At 35.9% G+C, this 17,429-nt stretch overlaps 1 protein-coding gene across 2 annotated transcripts in view; it reads right to left on the bottom strand.

Moving 5' to 3' along the window:
• The window catches only part of LOC118265648 (hemicentin-2), a 307,809-nt gene that overhangs the window by 33,024 nt on the left and 257,356 nt on the right, over positions 1-17,429 (bottom strand). For both annotated transcript variants that reach the window (XM_050695218.1, XM_050695217.1), the window contains 3 exons: positions 6,967-7,060; positions 3,539-3,690; positions 224-304 (listed from right to left, as the gene is read on the bottom strand). In XM_050695218.1, the coding sequence (XP_050551175.1) occupies positions 224-304; positions 3,539-3,690; positions 6,967-7,060 (327 nt within the window). The remainder of the gene's footprint in view (positions 1-223; positions 305-3,538; positions 3,691-6,966; positions 7,061-17,429) is intronic.

The raw sequence follows: 17,429 nt of genomic DNA, 5'->3' as shown, positions 1-17,429 counted from the left end.
ATCCTCGGTCAAAAATAAATTTTTACAACTTTTCAATACAATAAAATATTAAAAAATAATCACACTCTCATTCAGATGAACTATTTATTTTTCGATTTTTTCTAGTTAAATTTCTAGAAATAAGTCTGCTATTTGTCAAAAACTTATGACGTCATAACGCACTATTTCATACAAAGTTCATGTATATTTGAACAATTGCTAATGATAATGAGTATGTACATACCTGAAACCTCTCGTCATTGGTGTATGTGAACTTCCCGGAGCTCAGGATATGCCAGTCGCGTTTTCTGATCCAAGACACTTGCTGTAAAGAGAAAAAAAACATAAATAATTAACTTTTTATTACTTTCACCAATATGTGTCGTGAATTATTGATAATTACTACTAAAAGTAATAAATTTCGATCAATTATTCACATTTACCAAAACATGTGGTTATTTATTAATAATTTTGTAAAATTATTTTATTTTTTTATTATAATTTTCAATTAATCAGGTTTACCGTAACATATACAATAACATGTATACAATAAATATCTACAAGTAATTAATAATATTTGAGACAAAGGTGTATCATACACGAGCCACCCACTTTCAATCAATGCTGTAATTAGCTTCAAACAATGGAGATCCAGCCTATTGTCACAATCCAGATACATATCCAGATTGTGAACTATGTTATTAATGAATGACACATTCCGGTATTATGGTGCTTTTCCACCAGAGATGTGCTATGTAGCTATGCTAGGAAGATGTAATAGCTAAGCTGCGAATTATGTGGTAATTCCACTGATACTAAGCTATGTAGTTGTGTGAGGATGATACGCAGCTCGAGTATGCGATGTTTCGATAGTAGGGAAGCCATCCATAGCACGCATTCATAGTACGTATCCATAGCACGCATCTTTCCATATAAAAACATATTTTAGCTGAGTCCGTTTCCAAAAGTAAAAAAAAAAAAAACAATAAGACAAGAATATAGCAGGCACAATGCTGTTGATTTTCTTTTGGAAATCTAAAAATAATTTTGCCTTGTCCAAGTATCGAACTCAATCGTTGTACTCGAACACGAAAAAGTTATAATGAAGGGAGAAATAATTAAAATACTGTGCCACGGTAAAGTTTCGAAACCATGATTATTGGAAAGTGTCCAGAAAGAAGGTAGTTCAAAATTTTCTGTTGTCCGTTGCCAAATACTATGTATATAATCATGGATCTGATAATATATTTTTTGTATACTTAAACATGTACTTCTGTACATGTCATTTTGATTAAAACACTTTTGTAAATGTTGTTTTGATTAAAAAATCTATATCTATTAAATACCTTCTACTTAGTAGACGCATTCGAGCAGTGTAGGTCTCAGGTTTTCGCTTCCCTGGCCAAATATCCAGTATTATACTGGTTTTCGGCTACAAAATTCAAGTAGGATACAGAAATTTGGAATTCTGCCCAATGTTTTCCTCCTGTTACAAACCATTTACTTCTAACAAAAGCTTTGAAAAAAGGGTTTTTTTGGAAAATCTTTGAAAAGAGGGTTTTTGGAAACAACGCTTCCACCTACTATTGCTTAACAATTCAGTGAGGTGATCAATACTTTGACAATATTTTTGTGGAATTGAGCCTTAGAAAAATTCTAGCATTTATACAAAAAAAAAAAAAAAAAAAACGCAATAGACCGTAAATCCGGAAAGACCTTAATTTGCCCATTCTTTGCATATTACCCGTAACATACACATACAGTATGTTTAAAAAGGCGCGACGCAATTTACTGTTATGTGTAAAATTAAGCCTTTGGGAATGAGTTGAAGCGTCAACGAACGAATTGTCTGGTCATGTCAATGTCGTTCAAAATTACTGGCTTGTAGACATTTTCGAGTGAACCACTTTCGAACACGCCATATATAACGAGTAGGTACCTAGATTAATTTAATAGGTTTATGTTAATTGTACTTGTTATTGTCTCGATGAAATAAATATTTCGATTTTATTTTTGTGTTTTGTTATTTTAGATCTGTAAACTGTCTTTTAGCAGGAAGGGTTTTTAGCCTTTTTGTTTGTCAATTAAAAGTTAACGTCATTTATTCAGTTAATTATTGCTAAAGGCTGTTTGTCCTCCAGCAAATGCATATACAACGTGTGACAAAATACCCGTATACATCATGAAGGGCTGATGAATACAGGTTGAATAGACTCTCTATACGAAGTTTCAGCTTAAAATACGATTAAAAAAAAATTGTACCAAATACTTGGTATATCGCATGGTACTTGATTTTAAATCATACAAACGTGTTACAACACTACAGGGGTCAATCGCTAATATTACGAAATATTTTTTCTGTCAATCTGATCGCCTAGTACCTGTCTATCTAATTTTGATTCACGCGGCGAAGCGATTTGAAAAATTCATAACTTGGTACCATGAAAACATGAGTTTAAAAACCCTTTCCGTATTGTTTGTTATGTTATCTAGAAGCCGTGCAATTGATATGTATACCTTTTTGTTACACGTTGTGTAAAGTAACTGATAAAAAGTGGTCCTTGACCAAGAAAAAGTTGGGAAGCCCTGCTTTAGATGTTATAGATTGTTAACCGACTTCCAAAAAAGGAGATTCTTAGTTTGACCTGTATGTAATTATGTTTGTGCGCGATTATCTCGCGTTTGGCTGAACCGATTTTCGTTTCAGCAAAGTATTTTTCAGACTTAGAAGAATGATTTAGGGATATTACTTGATTTAAAAAAAAAATGGAGCCGGTTAAGGAAAGTAAAGGCAGTTCCCTTTTGATTCTTACAAAAGAAGTTATTCCACAAATAATTCATTTAACAAAACTAATCTAAGTTGAATATTAGCTCAGAGTCTAGGCTTCACTGACAAGTAACTTGTAACTACTAATCAGATTTATCGGAGCTACACAGACGAAGTTTACCACTTAGAGGTCATGGGGCGCGATAGCGTTGTCTTTAATTTGTGTTTCTGTTAATTGTGAGCAAGTCTAGTTAAATGTTCTGTAATAAATAATATCATACATTACTTTGTATAGTTTGCAGAGATTATTAGGCTTTGATCAGTCAATTATTTCATAGTGAGATATCAAGGTGTAAACTTACTATTGAGTAAAGGCATTTTCTTTTTTTGTTTGTGCTTTTCCACCAGAGATGTGAATAATATGCTACGTTGCTTGTGGATGCGTTTGGCTTCAACCAATCATATTCATTGGTACACAAGCTTTACACTGGTGAAAACCGACTCAAATAAGCTGTGTTTTTTATATGTGAAAAATGCGTGCTATGGATGGCGTTTCTTCTATCAACACATGGATACGAACACCGCAACATATTACGCAGTAGCTAGAGTCCAACAGCGACAACTTATTGTGCTAACTGTATAGTCACATAGTTTGTACAGTGTACAGTCATATAGGATCAGATGAATATAATACGTGGGCATCGAAACTCACGACATATTCCACAGTAGACAAGACCCAACAACAACACCAACGGCACAGTCATATCACTAAAAAGTGATTAACCAACTTACCCCTCTCTCGCTCAAGTGTCCGACGAGGCAGTGGAGGTATGCAGTGCCGCCCAGCTGTGCTGTGATGTTGCTGACCGTGTTGTTCGCTGTGACGTCAGCGGACGGCTGCACGCCTGCGCGCCAACCGCGAGCTCTTGATATGCCGTGGTGCCCTGGTACCAAAGAATTGTAGTTTAGTTAAGGAGATGCGAGTTGTATAGAGGGTTTAGTAGTAAAATTGATTAGGGTATAAGTAAAAATAGAAGGTTTATTTCATAACACATAGTGCCTAAAAGTATCAGTATCAATCTAGACTAATAAATAAAATTTGAGTGTCTGTTTGTAATATCGAAATAATTAACCGCTTTTTACAACATGCTTATGAAAATACATACATCAAAACATTATTTTTTTCTACAGTTTTGTCTGTCTGTTTGTTCTGGCTAATCTCTGAAATGGCTGGACTGATTTTGACGAGCCTTTTATTGGCAGGTAGCTGAAGTACTAAGGAGTAGTTTAAGCTAATTTTATAAGTCTCAAAGTCCGTCACGCAATCGAAACCGCGGGCATCAGCTAGTGTTCTTTACAGTATCTATGACATTTGGCTCATAGCACTCCGCTTACTCATTAAAACAAATAGGTACTTAATCAATGCTAAAGCATCGCAACATTAAAAGCTATGCAAATGAAGTGTTCTCTAAACACAACCACATCCAAAGTCAACATTAATTCATCACTATTACATCAACGTAATAACATTGCCATCCCGAGATACTCAACTGGTGGAATATCTAGACCTTCTTTATATAACAGAGTTTTGCCAAAGAGGTATTCTCCAAGCTTTGCAAGTCGGTATTTTTTTGTTTGTATATGGTATAAGCCGGTAAACGAACTGACGGATCATCTGATCGTAAGCAATCGCCCATGCTAATGGACACCTGAAACACTAGAGGCGTTATAAGTGCGTTGCCAGCCTTTTGGGGATTAGGAATTTAAGGGTTGTTGGGAAATCGGGGATTGGGAAGATTGCGAAGAGGGTAATTGGGCCAGTAACTTTACTCACACAACGCAAGCGTTATTTTACGTCGGGTTTCTGTGCGGCCGTGGTATCACTCCGGTCGAGCCGGCCCATTCGTGTCAAAGCATGGATCTCCAGTTACTTGGATGATTTTCCACCCACAAAAAAGTTCAACTTTTCCGTTATTATTCAAAAATTATTAGCATTCCCAATTACGAGTAACAAAAGCCATCTCCCATTATCAGCTTCCAGAGTTATTTTAACATCAATATTATTAAAATTACCATAATTAGATTAATTTTGGTTTCAACACAATCGGAGGCCATTTATTAACTTATTAGTTATGCAGTGATTAATTCAATGAGAAGTCCCGTACATACAACAAAATTGTAATGGGCCGATGTCCGTACAGTTTTTGTCTGACTACATATCTATACTAATACTAATCTATACTAATATTATAAAGCTGAAGAGTTTGTTTGTTTGTTTGAACGCGCTAATCTCCGGAACTACTGGTCCGATTTGAATAATTCTTTTTGTGTTGGGTAGTGCATTTATCGAGGAAGGCTATAGGTTATAAAACATCACGCTATGACCAATAGGAGCCAAGCAGAGCGGGTGAAACCGCGCGGAAGTAGCTAGTTATTAGATAATATGTGCTTATTACACTCGTAGTAAGCAGAAGAGTTCTGAGTTCCAAGAGTAGTCATCATCAATACTAGTGGCCACTGCTGACCAAAGACCTCTTCTCACACGGATAAAGTTTGAGCATTAATCACCACGCTTGCTCAATGCAGATTCAAACTTATAATTAGAAATTATAAGCCCTGGTTTTCTTACGATGTTTTCCTTCACCATTAGTCAGTGGTGTCTAAATAATCTTAGAAAGTAGATATAACTCAGAAAAGTCACGTTGTTACATTGCTGATGACAGGTTTTGAATGTCGAATTGAATTGATTAAAATTATTATGACCAACGTATTAGTTTAAAAGAGGAGGTAAAAATATTTAAGGCGGTTTTCTTTTTAAAAAACAGTTTTCAAATACACTACTCCTAACACTTCGATGATTAATTATCACACACGACGCGGCGATTGTCGCGAAATGCTGCTCATGAATATAAGCCTCTAGCATGGCTTGAAACTAGTCGAGTTCCTCGTCAAACAATTACGTGAGTATGCCGATAACATAATCATTAATTTAGTATGTCTCACGAAAGTTACAATAAAACTTCGATGATTAATAAAAGACTTGATATTAATGTTAAGTAGGAAATTCTAATTTCAATGCAGACGAAGTCACGGGCTCCATCTAGCGTCATTATAAGCGAGTGGTCGCAGCGAATTATTGGCAAGTACCTACTTATCGCGTTCACACAGACGAGCTTAATTTGGATGACATTTATATTGCCTTCGAACACGTCAAGCGTTTCTTTTTAATTATCATTAACGGTGGTTTTAGCTTCAATAAGCACTGAATATTTTTTTATGGAATTTTCTACTGCAGTATTTAATTGAGTCTGCATGTGTGATGGCTGAGCAGGGTGTTTTTAGGTGCAACTATGTAACAAAACGTCCATTAGATGAGAAGAACATAGACCATTAGTGACTTCCAGAGAGAACTGTGAAGCGTCCCATCTAAACTAAAATTTTAAGTGTGTGAGAGCCATGCTGCAGCACGAATGGACCGGCTCGACTGTACCGGATACCACGGCCTCAAAGAACGGACCACGACAGAAAACCGACGTGAAACAACGCTTGTGTTGTGTTTCGTTGCGTGAATCGGAGGCTCAATTACCCTCCTTCCCAATCCCTGATTTACCAACAACCCTTAAATTCCGAATCCCCAAAAGGCTAGCTACGCACTTGTAACGCCTCTCATGTTTCGGGTGTCCATGCTAAATTGTTCATTCTATGCTATTCACACATTTTGACTAAATAAAGTACCTACAAATATTTTTACATTTTAGTACCTATGCCTTTGTTTCACGGAATTTGTTTGTCTATTCCCCAATTTCAATCTTGTAACTGCTGTAGATGACAGCGTTGTGTTTGACAGATACATTAGGGCTAAATCAATGTTACTGACACCTGATCTCTTCATATTTTCACTATCAAGTATATTTATATTTAAGGTTGAGAATATTTGGAAAATTTTCAAGACACGGCCATAGTAGAGTGTGTGAGTTGAATGTGCTATGTGTATCGAGTTTGCTGGTAAAGATTATGAGCTCTGACATGGCTTGAAATTAGTCGAGTAACGGTCTCGAGTAGGTACGTAGGTAAGCCGTAATACCGAAATAATTCAGTAGGTCAAACGTTGAAGCCTATAATATTATGTGCTCCATCTTTTTACTAAACATACATATGTATGTTTTATTCCTTTTTGAAATTAGTTGGAAATAGATGATAGATGAGTTTCGTCTACTTACGTATGTCTCCCGTGGAGGATGTGTAGAGAGGCAGCATGCAGAATATGGCCGCCGCTAGTTGTATGCCCATGCTGCCAGTCTGTCGCCATTTCATCTGAAACAAGTAAAAGGATACGATTAGTACTAGAATATTTATATTGGATATAGCACTGTACCTAGATATTTTAAGGTAGTTAATAACTCATAATTTTTTGCAAAAGTGGCAAACTAGTAGACAGATCTCCTGTTGATAATTGATCCGCAGTGCCGATGGATATTTGCATCACCAAAATAGTATATTACTGGTCTTAGCAGCAACTAACCAACAACAAGTGTATTGCTGGTTTTAGGGTGGGGAAAAGAGTTTGACCTTCGATAACTCACACAGCAAACCAAAACGCTAATGTTGTTTTGGGCTAGCCATCCACAGCTGCAGGAGTAGGATCGGGGTGGTTTTTTAGACATTAAGAGTCTGACTATGATCTCGTCTCATCAAGGCGGGAGAAATCATTGGATAATTTTCCCCTTGAAAAAGAGCCAAGTTATTACACTCAAAACACAACTGATGGTTAAACTGTGGCTGTTATATAAAATATGTGCACATCTGCTCATCCAGTCAGACATTATACTATATATGTGACACAATAGATTCAAACCCTGTGTCCATATTATATTGAAAAGATCGATAATATTTGCCCAGTCATGAAGAAAAATAGAAACATAATATAATATACCATTTATCATTTACAAAGATCAATTTTATCGAAGGAAAACGACTCAAGGGTCCGCTGTATGGTGCCAATCTGTATTTATAGTTTCTATTCAGTCTTTTGATACGAGATATCTATACATAATGTAGTTGGATGATGTTTATGTACACTTTACTACGAGACGCGACTTCGTTGGAGACAATCAATTCCTTTGATGCTCTTTAGTCGAGGAGCTAGGGTGGGGTAAGTAAAGTGTCATAGTATTTTGAATTTTGAACAGTTTATTTTCGTAATAATAGACTATTTTGTAAAGAAACACACACACAAAACGTCATGACTTTTTTCCCCGAATAACGTGCCTATCTTTATATATATAATTCTTCTGTAAGTGTGTATGTCACTGAACTTCTCTTAAATGAGTGGACCGATTTTGATGAACTTTTTTCTGTGTGTTCAAGGGGATCTGAGAATGGTTTAGATTCACAATTTTGTCCGCTGGACAATGTTTTTTTAATTAGTTTTTAATTTATTAGTAGTTGTTGATTTTGGAATGTTTTACATTGGATCCGACAGACGGCGCTACCATCGCAATGTCAAATATTAATGACGTTAGATATTGTCATAACATTTGAATAACAATTTTCATCAAAAAGATCCAGAATGTAGGCAGAGATAAACATTACGACACGTAATGCCACTATACAATGTAGACCGACTTTTCACCATTTTTGTTATAAATCCCGTGTAATAGGGGTGAGTTTATTGCCTGTTAGGAAACAACTTATTATTATTTTTAGTTTCACGGTAGCGACTTGGTTGTCACAAAAATAACACTTATATACTTAATCTCTTTTATCCTACAACTTACTGAAATGTTCCGTAAATAGAGATTCCTAAAATAAAGCATAGAATTTCTCATTTACGTTCGTTAATTAAAATACAATTTGGACATTAATAAAAGTCTCTTTACTAAGAGTTTTTGGTGTTTGAATATAACTTCACTGTTTGTATTTTTTTGTGATATTGGTGACTATACTTACTTCCAATTACCTATGTATGGTTCAGAGGTAGCCAGTTACCTAGTTGTTAGATGTGAGTAGACAGAAACCACTGATTCACAATAAGTTAAGTTTATTGGTAAACGTTACAGTAATAATGTTGCTTGTACGTGAACCGTACAAATTAATTAAGAATATCTCACAATAGTTACATAATAATTAAAAACGACAATTACATCTATTTAAACATTTCGTAATTATAAACAAACCAAAGTTTTATACCTTACTTATTCAGAAAATAATATTGTCTTAATCAAACAAACTTATCGTTTGATTAAGACAATCTCACAACAAAGAACATAAACAAGCGCTCCTCTACGCTAGCTCTCCGTCTATATTCGGATACAAGGGGAAGGATCCCAAAGGCAATGTCTTTAACTAACTCCGAAATCAGTTTCCGCGCCATTTTGTGTTGCCAATCAGTCGCGAAGGGTACATACATTGTAAACGAACAAACAGAAGTTCTAATAGAGTTTATAATAATAGGAGTACACGTGTAGATACACGTGGTACTTGTAGGTAGGTATGTTGAGATATTTCAATCATTGTCTTGTATTTGATAGTTTTGTAATTTGTATGTGATGGCTGTTTGTTTTGGTGTGTGTTTGTGTTGATTGGATGGTGAATAGTAAGGCTTTTAAGGTTCGAATGAACCTTATGAGCTGCCTGGTGGTAACTAGTCGTAGGTTGAGTATACCTTTTTTTCAAGGGGGAAAATCATCCAATGACTTCTTTCGCCTTGGGCAAGGCGAGAGGCAGTGTCAGAATTTTACTGACTAAAATATCGCCCCATTTCTACTCTTGAGTTTGAGTATACCTGCTACACACATTCCATATGTATATTTAATATTTTAACAATTGTGTGTTAATTGCTTACCTCTGCGCTATCATTTTCGAGAAACTCTTTTCCCTGGAAATGATGGCGCATTTAATTAGGTTGGCTATCTAGAACTCATTATCTCTAGTACTTTTTTCCACAAATTCCGTTGTATAACATTAAAACTAAAACATCTGTAAAAGAAAATATTTTTTCTTACTTTTTTTTTCTTCTCACGACAATATAATCCAATTTTAAGTCGAGAGAAAAAGCGTACGTATTCGAAGATCGATGTAGAACATTGATTGTGTCTTATCCTAGCATAATCCAGCCAACCCGAAATCAAATTACAATTCGATTGATTCGCGATTCTTTCCTAAAATTGCAAGTTTCTGTCACTATGGAGTGAAATTGTCAGAAGTTCCAAGTAATATATTATGTCGTGGGGGAATAAAACTATGGTGGTTGTGAAAGAATAGATACATCATTGTTGAATTTTCTTATTTTTGAAAATGTACACGTTTGAAACTTTAAGGAAAATCGAGTTGTTTTTGTGTTGATGTTATTTTCAATATGAGGGTTAGAATATGACTATGACAATAAATGTTCCAAAAGTGTATTTAAAAATAGTTTTTTTATGAATTCGTTTAAAAACGGTACGTAATGTTATGGTATACTAGACTTTATGTTATGTGATAGAGGGGGCAAACTTGCGGACAGTAATCAACGATAAGTTTCACCAATGGAAGTTCATATTCGCATTACCAGGCAGAGGTAATTTTATTCACATCGAATACCCGTGGGGTCATTGTACTTTGACGGTTGAGCAAACCTGTTCGCTCCGAAGCATCGTAGAAAGGTGAACCTTCTCAAATTTGTTTGTACTTTGATCTCAGAACTACTAGAGAGCAGGGGCTTGACGAACCCAGTAGATAAGATTTGTCAGTTTATCCGATTGGCCAACGTTTGATTGATTAAGTGCCGAAGTATTTTGAAAGATTTTCGGGCCCTTTTGTTATATCGTATATTTCTTTTTGATGAAACATTTCTTTTGATTTTTAGACACGCCTGTGACAAATTGATTTTGCATGGATTTAGCCGTTATGTCTGCTATTGACGGATTCTTATTTATGTACTGGAGATGTTATTTTATATAAGAGTAATTTGAAGTAGTAAATAATATCTTTGCTTTTGGTATGTAACAAGCAATATTTATTTTTATTATATAAGCCGCTGTCCATGGACACTTGAAACACCAGAGGCGTAACAAGTGCGTTGCCGGTCTTTTGGGGGTTTGGAATTTAATTAAAATTACGATTAGGAAGGGGGTCTCCCGTAACCTCACTTACACAACACAAGCGTTGTTTCACGTCAATTTTCTGTTTAGCCGTGGTATCACTCTATTGTCGAGCATATTCGTGCCGAAGTATGCCTCTTCCAGACTTATAAATGTCCCACAAGATATATCGTTACATACCTTAGATTATATTACTGCTGTATTTCTAGTTGTGAGCCTTATGTAACTTTCTTCATATACGAGACAAATAACCCAGCAAAACAACCCATACTACAACAAAACACAACTTTCTAGTAATACAACTCTTGGCTTAAAACAACTACAACTCAGAACGGAGTGTAAAACAGAAAACATATCCTTCCCTTTGACAAAATCGTCGATGACTTTCTTCAACTCATCAAACTTGTATACAGAAACTTCGAGACTTGGATTTTACTTGACTGTCGTATGTTTCCAAGAAAACGTCTTTTCGGAAACTTTTTCACGTATCGGTATTCGGTAAGGAGTGAATTAAATTGCAAATTGAAGTTTTGCTGTGTGCGTGTAATGGTTATAGGCCGTATGTGAGAGTGATATCGGTGTAACGAAGCATAATGCCTTTTGATCCTCAAATGGGTTGATGTAGATGGCGGTGCTTATATTCAAACTAACGTCTACTTTTCGCTAGCTATGTAAAGAGTTCTAGTCTCTGTTTTATAACTGATAATTTTCGTACAAGCATAAAATATTTTTTTGTATCGTTGCCCCGCTATAGGATTTTCTCCTGTGTCGTGAGTGCGTTTACAAACATATAAGCTCACGTACACATGACACCTCAGACTCGAAACAACAATTTGTGGATCACACAAAGAGTTGCTCCAGGCGCGAATAGAAGCCGTTACATGTTGCGCGGCAGCCGGCATACCCAGCCACCGCGCCAACATCTCAACAACACTTTTAACCTAAGCCAGAAAATATATTTGGAACATTAGCAGGTAGGTTGGAGATCTCGGTATAAAGGTTCAGATTTATAACAGAGCTTTGTTGCTAGATCAATAATTCTGCTATCTTATCACCACATAGCAAGCTTGTAGACTAAACACCCATATATTGACCTACTTTATAATATAAGTGAGTCCAAAATTTTTGCTACCTAAGTTATTAAACACCAATTATACATGAAATATTCCGCCCAGATTTCCAAGTTCCAAGCGAGCTAGAACTAAAATAACTCATTAGACGCTCCTTAGTGAATACGTTTAATAATTGGTCTCGTATTTCAAGCTCAATATACTAAAAGCACCGACGCGTTAATGTTTACTCAAGTACCTAATTTTACATTGTTACAAACCCCGGGAGACGTATTTCTACGGTCGGGGGGTATTTATTCACCAAAATAAACGGAACAGAAATGGTATTATTATTATTTTGTGATAATATTAATGTTATACTCTATTGTGTGTTAATTATTAGTTGGTAGATGCTGAGATTCTAAGATAATACCTATTTCTTAGTTGTAAGTACTGGTTTATAATCACAAAATTCTCACACATACAATACAGAATTCCTTTATAATCCACTACTGGAGTAGGGTTTTCGACTAGCTGTTGACTACCTAGCGGGTTTACCGGGGCTGGTAAAGTAGGAGTAAAAGCGAGGTGGTTTTTAGTCAGTAAGAGTCTGACTTTCTCTCTCGCCTCACCCAAGACCAGAGAAGTAATTGGAAGACTTTCCGCCTTAAAAAGGGGTTTCCACTACTTAAGGTATATCATAACATTCACAGTCGGCTTGGAAACCATTGTTTAAAATGTTCAAGTTTATCAGACAGCGCCGCAGCCCAATCTCTGTCAAATATGTAATCCCCTAAACGGCTTCTACCACGGTACCTGTAAAAGAGTAATGATGTTGACAACTTTATAGAAACAGTATAATCCACAGTTTATTCCAAAATCCGTTTCCAGTTTACTCCTTCCTATTCGTAAATGTTCCCAGCAAAGGGATTCAAAATGAATTGTCTCTCGGATCTCGGTTCCGAAAGTTTACAATCAGAAAAGTTAAATATCTGTGTTACTTGTCGAATCGTTATTTGTTAAACTGTAACAGTTGTAACTTTTAACTAGTTTTGTGGTTTGAATTGAACGGTCAAATTGTTATGGCCAACTTTTTAGTTTTAAATGGTTCATATTTACTTTAAGGGCCGTACCGTGTTCGAAAAATGGGATTGAGTTTTGTGGATGAAGTTAATTTTGAAATGATGTTTATATTACTTTTCGTTTATGAGAAAATGTAATGTTTTTTACATATAGATGGTACTTCAAAATATCATAATTAAGGAAAAAATCAAAATTGAAATACTTCTTAACCAGCTTCATCTAGCATTAAACAGACATTATTACATCCAACTCAAAATGTACTCCTGCTTTTCATTCACACAAAAAACAACGCTGCTCATGACTATGAGTCCCTAACGTGGCGCAAAACTAGTCGAGCTACCTCGTCAAACAGTTACGTAAGCCGAGAATTGTAATACAAAAAATGTTTTATCAGCCATAATTTTCAGAGAATCAGCTCATAGCCAGACGCAAATATTTAATCAACACATCCAGTAGACTACTAAGTTGGCAGTAGATCTCAGTTCCACATCTTGACGATATCTTCGGTACCCTATCCCAATAACTCAGCATAAGTCAAGTGTACTTACCCGGCATTAATTCGGAAAATACCCTTCATAAGTATGCTTGAATAACAGTAGGTACTAGAAACCAAACAATTCTATTTGGCGGCCATAAATAAAGCCTTATTATAAGGTAGCCGCAATAAAAATAAATCTTACGTAATAAAATAGAAAATTATTGAAATAAATTACAGGTTCAAGGCGATATCGCGGGCTCTCTGATATTTATTAAGTGCGAAATTAATATTATTGGATTGTTGATCGAGTTGTTCGGTTTGTGGAAAGTTTTTAGTTTCATTCTCGAATTAGATGTTTTTTGGTTTTAAAATTATAGTTATTGAAAGCCGGAATGTAGGAGAATCTTTCGTAGATGTAGGTGGGATATGAATGGTAATTTATTGAAAGTGGCAGAAGTAATTTAAAAATTTGGTTCAGCGAAATCTTCTTAACAAAATACTGGTCTGAATGAAGAAGATAACTTTTGGGAACGAAGGCTTCTCGAAAATGATGACGTAATCAAATGGGTCGGACAACTAGAATTCCCACTTACTAGTTACTACGAAATGGAGAAACATTACTGTCACTATTTCGCTGGTATTCTGTGAGACAGTGGTACTTCTCCAGTTCAGATGGTCCATTCAAGTAACGTACCACCAATAAAAACGAAAGAAGCGTTTCGCTTCAAGTTACCTTGTGCGAACTGCTAAGGAATGGATCTCCTTGATAGGAAGGGTACCTGGGTGTCTTCAAGTCTTGAGCGAATTGATTCCGAATTGAAAGGAGTTCAATAATACTTTGCATAACCCGGGAATTGAACCCGAGACCCCTTCTGAACGAGGGAATCCAACTCTAGCAACGAGGCTACGAAACCCCGACCGATTACCAATAAAAGTAAAAAAATATTTAAAACCACAGTATATTCAATCACGATGATATCAAGCAAAATAAAGATACAAACGCTAGTATCATATAAAATCCTATTAATAGCACACAACAGCGCCATAATTGAAAAATAATTGAACTATTAAGTCTTTACACACGAACAGACTAAACATACAAATATATCATGCTATGAACCAATATAAATAGACCTCTCATTGTATAGAAGCTTGATTTAAAACAAGTTTCAAGGTATACTGGAATATAGTGTTGTTTGAGACTATACGTGTCGCTTTATGGACAAAATATTTCAAAATATTTGATCAGACATAGGTAGGTATAGGTACCTATTATTATTTATTCTTTTGTATTGAATTGTTAATCCACAGTGGCCTTGTCTAGATGTTTTTATTAAAAACATTACAAGGATGGGTGTCAATATTGACATAATTTTAGCCTTTAAAGTAGTACGTAGAAGACCTACTTTAAAGAGAATATAAAATCAATCTTATAAATAGATCTGATAAAGATCAAATTAAAAAAGAACATATTTATATGTGGTGGATAGATAGGATAGTAGAGAGATAGAATTTTATAAAATGTTATCAATAGGAGCTGAATAGTGGGTGAAAACGCTTGACAGTAGCAAGACTCTAAATATTATTTTGTTTATTGACTTTCAAAACACATTGGTGTAATTGGTATAAATGATTTACTTTGATATTATCAATACGCCGTGGTGGCCAGGAAATTTAAGACGCCTGCTTCTCATGCATGAGGGTTCAAAAGTTGCCATCGGCAAGTACCACTGAGACTTTTTCCGGGTTAAGTTATATTTTCTAAGATCATTTATACACCACTGACAAACGGTGAATGAAAATGGCGTAAGGAAGCCTGAGCTTATTATAAGTTGGAAATCGCCAACCCACATCGATCAAGCGTGGGTGATTAATGCTTAAACCTACTCCGTGGGAGAAGAGGGTTTAGTCAAGTGGCCACTAATAGGCTGTTAATGTTTTGTGACATCAAAAGAGCAAACTCAGAAGATTGGCGGAGAAGAAAGTCCTGGCATATCATAACACATTCTAATAACAACTCAAAATTCCGCATATAGAATAAGATTGGTTTTACAAATTAGCAAGAACCTTCAAAAAAGTAACCGAGCACCAACATAAATATTCATTTGACCCAAATAAAGGTAGCGGTCCGCGTCGGGACATATTTGTATAATATAGTCCATAATTTTCACAGTTCAAATCATCCGAGTGATCAAAGCTTGCCTAATCGTTCGGGTCGGTTTGACCATTAAATAGAGTGGTCACTAGCCGGGTTATAAATAGCAGCTAGATGGTGGACACAGGATTATTATTTAATGTCGTCACAGTACTTTTTGTAAATCGTTTATTATTAGGGCTAGTGTTATAGATACACGCAAAAAGATAATTTCGGTTGCTCGTGCTGTATCCGCCCATGTGGTTTGTTACTTACGTGGTCTTGTAGACTTGTAGGCTTTTAGTAGTATGTTAATATAAAAGTATTGGTAGTAAAAAAAAAATACTCCTATGTTACGTACGAGACGAGTACGTGCTGAAAAGACTTTAACAGAGATCAGTTACGGTATTCTGTAACTGTCAATTCAAACATTCGAAGTGAGCTAGATAGCTTTATAGTCCGTCATTGATCGAGATTATTCTCACAACCAATGACAGGTCAGACCGCGAGTTCATTTTGATCTTTCTAAGTCGCTTGCCAAGTGTGGACATTGTCCGGTGGAATCTTCTTGAGCAAAGAAGGTTCATAGTTTAGTAGTGAACTACTGGAGCTATAACTGATGATGATATTATGGTCCATCGTAATGGACTTCCATCTTTATGGTCGTAGAAATAAGATTTACAACGAACGTTGTACAAGGTTATTTTACCCAGTTTCCACTTGGTTACGTAATGCGACACCATCTGGTTGATGGCGTCCAAATCAACCTTAGTGTTTGTTATAGTGCCTCTGTTCAGAGGGCTTAGTACAAATTAGTTTTACATTGAACGAGATTGTAAGGAGCCGGCGTTTAGCGCTCTGATTGGTTGGTTCATTGGAGCTGGCCAATGAGAGCGCGGAACGCCGTCTCGTGTCGATCTCGTTTAATGTAAAAGAAACTCGTACTAAGGGTATCGATACCAATATTTCGTGACTGGTCATGCAATAATACCTAATGCCCTAATGAAATAGGTTTCTAAATATAGCCTAATAATAAAAGTAATCTACAAAAATGTGCCAATAAAAGGTCATTACTCAAGCCTGTCTCAGATTCTAGTGCCCATAATTCAGATATCTGTCACCAATTCCCTAAACCAAAAAGGTCTTAATTACACCACCTTATCGTAAACTAAAATCACCTCTAAAGCCATACACTTACGATATAAAATGTAATGTCCTATATTTCCAAGTCCGCCAGATGTCACTTAATCCAACTGAATAGTACAATTCTCTTAATACAATTATATATTTTTCTGTGCTTTGGGAACGACATGTAACTGCATTGTTAAAGGAATATAGGCCATTGGCTGATTGCGTAAGAGCTGTTTTCAAATGTAAGGGTAGCGTGGAACTAGGTTTTATTAAACAAATAAACGTTCACACTTAATAGTGTATTAGTTCTTTTGTTTGAAGATAACATGAACATTACGACTACTATTCCGTGAGAGGGTAAGTAGAGGTAATTATATACACACATGGACGTTTATTATTCCATACCATGGACACCCGAAATGCCAGACGCGTTGGAAGAGCGTTGCTGGTCTTTTGGGGTTAGAAATTTAAGGGTTGTTGGGTGAACGAGGTTTGAGAATGGGAGTAATTGGGCCTCCGGTAACCTCACTTACACAACGCAAGCGTTGTTTCACGGTTATCATTCGCGCCGAAGCATGGCTCTCTCACACTTAAAATTTGATATTCCATCGGGAAATAAAAAGCGTGACGTAAATGTTGTGTTAGTTGAGATGCATAAAGCATACTTAACTCACAACACAACACAGGCATCACTTCAAACGATACGAGGCGATGGTAATAAAATATC

Source organism: Spodoptera frugiperda, chromosome 7 (genome assembly GCF_023101765.2).
Source record: "Spodoptera frugiperda isolate SF20-4 chromosome 7, AGI-APGP_CSIRO_Sfru_2.0, whole genome shotgun sequence".
NCBI lineage: Eukaryota > Metazoa > Arthropoda > Insecta > Lepidoptera > Noctuidae > Spodoptera > Spodoptera frugiperda.
Note: the sequence above shows the minus strand (reverse complement) of the source record. Positions and strands in the feature narration are given on the sequence as shown.